Source organism: Montipora foliosa, chromosome 6 (genome assembly GCF_036669935.1).
Source record: "Montipora foliosa isolate CH-2021 chromosome 6, ASM3666993v2, whole genome shotgun sequence".
NCBI classification, from domain to species: domain Eukaryota; kingdom Metazoa; phylum Cnidaria; class Anthozoa; order Scleractinia; family Acroporidae; genus Montipora; species Montipora foliosa.
In genome coordinates, this window is record NC_090874.1 from 19,859,123 (window position 1) to 19,866,622 (window position 7,500).

Sequence of the window (7,500 nt, forward strand, 5' to 3'; positions counted from 1 at the left end):
AGACATCAAAGGGAACTAAGTCTTGTTTAGTTTTTGAGCTTATCTTCTTAGGGAAAAAAAAAACAACAATAGGAAACTCTAATGACAGCAGAGGAATTTCACCATGATCATCCAATGTCTTTTATTTATTTTAACTATTAATCGTTGTATCAAACATATGTGTTGGAGTGCTAAATGAAGCAACAACAACTTACATGGTCTGATGGAGGCTGTATTTGCAAGGCATGTCTTAATTGTAAAACTTTCAATTTATTCAAAGTGTTAAGTGTATATTTCAGTTTTTTTGTGTTCTTTTTAAAAGGTTCAAGAACTAATAGAAAAATCCAATGAACCAAAGGTGTGCTTCTTCTCTCTTTTTTATGTTATAATTTTTGTTTTTTAGAATCTGTCAATGCAAGGTCTTGGTAGTAGAAAGTGATTTTGCCAGTTTCTGATTTTATGTACGAGAAAGACACAATCATTTGATAGTAATGCAAATTTTTTCCTTTCAGCTTTTAGAATTAAAGGATATAAAGTGGCATTTCATAGGTCACTTACAGAGTAACAAATGCAACAACCTTGCTGGTAAGGATGTCTGTTTAATAAGGTCTGACAGGGTGCATTGTAAGGTAGAAGTTAAAATCGGAATTTTATTTCTTATGTCATTGCGGTTGTTAGGTGCATGAGTGTACCTCCACTTGATCAGCCAAGTGCATGGTAAACTGCATGTACCAGTAACATAAAATTTTATGCAAGTACCAGTTGGTTGCAAGAAAAATAATGATAAAAATAAAGTGCTGGTAGAAGAGTACTCAGTGGTACCACAAAAGCTTAAACACAAAGACGAACTATAAAAGGCACGGTGCCTTAGGTACATGCAAATGATTTATTAAAATTAATAATCATCCATGGATGCAACTGAGCTTTGTGATAATTTGTGCAATGAAAAACCCCTTTAATATGGCAATGTGTCCATAATCTGTCATTAAAATGTTGCTTATTATTATTTTTTTAAAATCCCTTTCCCTTTTTCTCACGCTAGAAATATCTTTTAGGGCTTCCGTCTCTGTGTTGCTGTTTGTTGATCATCATCTTGGATAATTAATCAGTTGTGCTTCAATGAATTCAAACAAAAGCACAGCATGAAGCCACCCCTTTTATAGTGTGTCTTTGTGTTTTAGGAGCAACTGACAACAACAAACTTCCTGATAAAATTGCATGAACCCTTTTTTCCTTTAATCTGTTTAAATTTGTAACTGTTAATGGACCAAAGCTTTTGTTAAGTTTACAGTGTTCCAGAGCCTAAGAGGCAGGGTACACATAGGAAGTCTAAAGGAGTCTTGCTGTGGTCATTACCTACATGTCTCAACACCATTTTGTCAGTTCTTTAATTTTGTCAGGACAGGCTTTTTAAGCCAGACAACAGGAGATAGGATTTAGCATTTTCCTTTTCTGTGATGATATCACAAAGTACTTCAAGAGTTTTCTTCCTGGCAAGCCAATTTTTGATGCAGTCAAATGCAATTTAACGGAGTTAACAACTAGGAGCACAAGTTTTACCTTGGCAGTCAGTGGTTGTTTGATATGTGCATGTGCCAGGATTCTTCGTGTTCTCAGTCCATAGTGCGTTGTAGCAGTTTTGTTGGCGTTTTAGTCAGCGTTTTCTAAGCATTAGCGTTTTCCTGAGCGTGGGGACTCCTTGGAGGCTGTCTCCCCTCCCCTGTCCCTCCCTTTCTTTCCACTGTTTTATCAGTGTGACGGGTGCCTGTTTTTCTCCTTCGGCATGGGAGCTCATGGCTGGGTTGCTTGGATTTGCCAGCCGTGGGAGCGGTCTCATCTAGGAGCTGGACCTGGACACAGAGGAGGGTTATTTCACTTTTAGTTATAAGCATTTTGCAAAGGAAGTGCAAACCAAAGGATCTTTTAAGTTTTTAAGTTACGAGACAAAATTAAAATCTTAAAAAAGTGTTGCCTTCATAACTGAGAGTGAAATGACAAGATGAATAATTAAAAGAGCTTAAGGCATGTTTTGATCCCCCTGTAGATCCCCCTGTTGATCCCCCTGTAGAAAAAGAGTTAAATTAAAAATTAATTAAGTGGCACAATAAAAGGCAAATGGGCCTTAGGGAGAGGCTGGCGTTCATTTACAGCATTGGTATTTAGCACGGAATGCCAAGATTCTAAGAATAAACGTTTCTGTTGGTTGCTAACACCATGCTCTAATAATTTTACGTAATTGGCATGGATGTAGTGAAGAACAACGCATTGTCAGTGATCAGAAAGCTAATGGATATCCGGCAAAATTCATCAAGATGACATGCAAAGAGAAAGAGAGAGAAGCAAGATCAGAAGTCTCGAGTGGCACAACAGCTTTCGCCTCAATCCCGTATGTTAAAGGAGTCTCTGAAAGAATCCTGGCCCAAGAGAATGTTAGGACCGCTTTTCGTCTGATCAAAACACTTGGTGATGTGTTCAAGAAACCTAAAGAGCGCCCAAGCGAGAGTCAAGTGACTGAAATTGTGTACAGAGTCAGGTGTAGATTGTGTCCATTTGTGTACATTGGTGATACGAAAAAGATCTTGGAATTCTCGAGGGGCAGAACACAAGCCTGGCACAAGAGGAAACAATGAATCGGCAATTAATCAGCACGCGGGAGCTACTGGACATGATATCCATGCCAACTATGTAGAATTATTAGAACGTGGTGTTAGCAACCGACTGAAAAGTTTATTCTTAGAACCTTGGCATTCCACACTAAATACTAATGCTGTAAATGAACGCCAGCCTCTCCCTAAGGCCTATTTGCCCTTTAGTGTGTCCGGTAGGGATCAAAACATGCCTTAAAAAAGCTCTTTTAAATATTCATCTCGCAAACAAAATGTTGCCGGAAATTAAGTTTTTAAACTTTTTTGGGGTCAGATCCAACACTTTTAAAAGATTTTAATCATGAACACTGACCAAGCAAAACGAATCGCACACCAAGCGCAACAACGCTGCCGTTAATGTTGTGGGCACAGCACAGACACCCAGAAATCCAGGAATCTGTGCATCTCAAATGAACATGATTAGAATGACTGCCTTGTAACCTCGGCAGCAACCAGCATTTACAGAAGTTGTAACACAACGTTCTGCAAGTCAGTCTGCAGTCTGTTTTGTCTTAACTATTGTAGGTGTGCCTAACTTGTTTATGGTAGAGACTGTGGACAGCGTCAAGCTTGCAAATACACTGAACTCCTCATGGGGCAAGCAGAACAAACCAGACCCTCTTAATGTTATGGTACAAGTCAACACTAGCCAAGAAGAAAGTGAGTAACATCTTGCACTCTCATTCTGAGCGAGCTCTGTCTTAAATGTGACTCTTAGTGAGGGATCAAGCACCAAGCAAATTGCCTGACCTCTGGCTGTATTTTTGTTTTCATGGTCTCATTTTCCCAGAAGCCCTTCAAACTAATGCAGTTAGGTTAATAGACCAACTTAGCTTTGCACCCAATTCTAATCTCTGGGGATTGTGTTGTATTTGCATTTTAATGTAGTACCAGTAGGTATTCACATTTAAATGTGATATGAAAATACCTGGAATGAAACTGTTTTATTCCCAGATGGAATACAAAGGGTACAATATTGAGTTTGCTAATTTGGTCTATGACAACATGCTGGCAGAGATAGATGACAACACTGTAAACTCCATGCACAGCTCTTTGGGAACAGTGTGTGGGTCCTTTTTCACCCCACAGAGCAGTACAAGCAGGATCTGGAATTCTCTACCTACCTACATTAGAGACAATTCTCTTTCACTCGCTTCGTTTAAAAACAAACTTATTGAATATTATACAAATGCTCTCTTGAACATTTACAACCCGGACAATCCTAAAACATGGAAATCTGTTTGTCCTAAATGTAATATGGCCCGACCCCTTGTCAAAGATATAACTTGCTGTTTTTAACTATTAAGCTTAATATTTTTGTAATTCAGTATTTATTTTTGGGACCACAGTAATTGGTTATGCTGTTGTGGCCTCCCTGCCCCTAGCCTGCTTGCAGGCGGTAGTTGTTGTGTCGCCACGAAACACTATCAGACGCCATATTGGAAGAGCATGGGATAGGTCTGGGCCCCGTGACAAAACGACGGGGTGGGGAGTGGGAAGAGCGGAGAGAAGTTTTTCTCTCTCCTCTCCGCCCCCCTCACTTGCTCGCTTTGTCGACCCTCAACCCGGCCCAGACCTAGCCGCGCGAATCCAAGATGGCGACCTCATTACGAATTCTGGTTTTTCGACCATCCAACCGCCTGCGTGCAGGCTACCCTGCCCCACATTTGTTGGGACGAAGTTAAGTAAAATAAAATAAAATATGTTTGTGAGATGGGACCCATGCTTTATAGCTCCTCCAAGAAGACTTAAAAGTCTAACCATTAGTAAATGCAGATGACACTTTACAAAGGCAGGCACACGTTCTTGTTATGTAAGACCGTGGGTGATGGTCCAACCATCTTGTCTTGTCTGCCCTTGTAATCAAAAAAATTTAAATCAATAAGTATTGGTGTAACTAACATTAATATATTATTTTTTTGGACCTTTCACTGCGACTGTGGTTTTTTCCAAATACCGTAGTTATTCTTGGAAAAGAATTGCAGTCGCTGAGGATTCGATTTGCATTATGCGAATTAAGTACGATGTACCTCACATCAGCTTTAAGCACTATAGTTTCTTGTCATTTATGTCCGGTGTGCTCAAGCTGGACTCCTCTTTGACGGGAAGCTATTTCTGGTCCAGAGTTGAGGAGAAATCTTTATAATATTGATCAGTCTCCATAATATTTTGATGTCTGGTGTTTATTGGCAGACAAGGGTGGCTGCTCCAGGAATCAGTGTGTGGAACTAGTCAATCACATCAACTCTAATTGCCCTAACTTGAAATTCAAAGGACTCATGACCATTGGTGAAATAAATTATGACTGGAGTCAGGGGGATAATCCTGATTTTGTGGTAAGTTGAACATTTTTCATTTAATTCATATGGTGGCTGCAAATTGCGAAATTATTTGCAAATTGTACGTACCGTAGGAAAATGTAACAGACCGTTTTTCGAGGACTTAAATCGAACTTATTCCAAGTAATATTATTCTGATCAAATGCAGCAAGTGCATACGTCTCGATGAACCATTTAAAATAAGTTTCCGATCGTTTCGCCCATAAGTCCTTTGCCCTCCAAGACGATTCGCCCACAGTGAAGATTCGCACGTAAAAGCCAAATGCAGATGTGTTGAAATAACTGAAGCGATATCAATGAAATAACCGAATGACCCAAATAAAAGGCAGGATAAACGCTTGCGGCCTTGTTTATTTGCGTAGTAATTCAATCGAACTTGTTAAGCAACAGTTCAAAGCAATTACGTAAAACGAGATCCAAAGTAAAATCCGGGCAACAGAAATGAGGATCCTGCGGTTAATTCATGGCGTGACAACGAGAGAGACAGGTGAAGAAACGAGAATGTCACACAATCTCTGTCCTTTAAATCCCCACTAACAGTCATCAAAAAGATGGCTTGGCCAGTATTGAGAATGCCTGACACAAGAGGCAAGAGAGTATTACAACTGGAAGCTAAAGGAGAAAAAATTGTTGGAGGACTAAATCACGCAGACTACCCAAAGGGAGAAGAAAGATTTCGAATATTGAACGCCCGGCTTTCTTACAGGCGCCAGGGTGACAGCAGTGCGTTTATGACTAAAGCGTACAATAGTACGCAGAATACCCTGCCACCTCGAAGCCGTACCCCTGGAAAGGTTGGATACGAGGTTGGAAAGCCTATAGTGAGATTGGATACGCGGATACGGAGTCGTTTTCCTGGTTCCCAGTATTTTTCCTTTCTGAAGGGCAAAACAAAAAGAGCGAAGGAGATTGATGAAAATTTATTTCTCCTTAAAGTACGATGCTCGAGCGAAACAGAATTATGTATATTAATTAAAGCGCGATGATCGAGTGAAAAACAATGATGTATTCTAAAGCGCGATCAATCTCCCTATTGATACGTATTTCTCGTTCTTAAAGAGCCATGATCGAGTGAAAACAACTGTGTCTCGTTAAACGCGATCAATCAGTGATTAGGCCTAAGCACTCATTTAAAATTTTAGCTTTCATTTTACGGTTCGGTGAACTACACTTTTTACGAGATCGTGTGAAGAGTATAGCACTCCTTTACTGATTATGCCTAAGCGCTTCTTTCAGTGATTAGGCCTAAGCACTCTTCTAAAATTTTAGCTTTCACTTTACGGTTTGGTTAACTACGCGTTTTACGAGATCAGAATATACTTAGATGATTACCTGGGAAAGGGTGGTCTTTTCGCACTTTCCGCGTATCCACTTCAAAATATACTTAGGACATCACTAGGGGAGGGGTGGTCTGTCGACTGCGCATCCGCGTATCCACTTCAGAATATTCTTAGAAGATTACTCGGGGAGGGGTGGTATTTCCACTGCGTATCCTAATATCCAGCCTCTTTAGAGCTGCAGCTTCAAAATGGCAGAGTATTCTGCAGTTACGGGTCAAAAAGCAAGTATTTCTGTGTTCGTTCGGGCGCAACGTTTGAGAACGAGAATTATCGAGTATTTAAGTTTTGCGTTGTGTTCGTTCGGGTGCAAACTCTTTTAGAACGCACAATCGTAACAATTTGAGAATCGTATAACCGGAACAATGGGAAAATCGGAGAATAAAAATGGGTATAATCGGAAGAATCGTATAATCAGAACAATCGGAAGAATTGTTCGTGAAAAGAGAATCTAAAGAATCGGAGAATCGGAGAATCGGAAGAATCGTATGTCAAAACTGATATTTGCTATTCTCCGATTTAGCCATAACCGTACCCTTCTGAAGAAGGCAAGAATGAAAGCCTGGGAAAATCCGTCCGCGTGCAAGTTGCCATTGGTTGGTTTAACTTTTACTTCTCATTGGTTGATGTTGCATGGGCTTTGATTGCTAAACCATGCTTGTGGTTTTCTCCTAGACCTTGGTGCAGTGCCGTAAAGACGTTTGCGAAAGGCTTAATCTAAAGGTGGAAGATGTTGAATTGAGTATGGGAATGTCGAGCGACTTCGAAAATGCGGTAAGAACCTACCATCGTCGATCATTGATGCAAGTGCATTGTACAGTGACATAATCCGTGATTAGTGAATGTGTTTAGAGAAAGTAGTAAGGGTTTCGAAGAGAGAGAGAGAGACTCCCAATTCGGCTTCATATAGGATGTGTGATTTCACTTGACATAACAGTTCTTATTCAAAGGGTTCTTTGATCTCGTCGAAAAACGGTCCAGATCACGTTAGCGAACGCTAATAATTTTCAAAGGAATGAGGATTGGGAGTACCGTGTTTTCGGAGGCGTTCACGGCTCGCAAGCAGCAGGCACGCTTGGTCTCAAGAAATTTGAACAGGGGCACCCAACGACAATTTTCGGAAAATATCTGTTCGAAGACGATTTGAGATCTAGAATTTTCGGAACATTTGTTGTAAAATTTCTTGCTTGCCTGCCTGTC

The 7,500-nt window shown here is 40.3% G+C and overlaps 1 protein-coding gene across 1 annotated transcript in view; it reads left to right on the forward strand.

The window, feature by feature from the left end:
- Positions 1-7,500, forward strand: part of LOC138006923 (pyridoxal phosphate homeostasis protein-like) — a 13,068-nt gene that overhangs the window by 3,985 nt on the left and 1,583 nt on the right. The window contains exons 3-7 of the mRNA XM_068853554.1: positions 302-337; positions 492-564; positions 3,150-3,284; positions 4,818-4,960; positions 6,976-7,074. Coding sequence (XP_068709655.1) covers positions 302-337; positions 492-564; positions 3,150-3,284; positions 4,818-4,960; positions 6,976-7,074 — 486 coding nt within the window. The remainder of the gene's footprint in view (positions 1-301; positions 338-491; positions 565-3,149; positions 3,285-4,817; positions 4,961-6,975; positions 7,075-7,500) is intronic.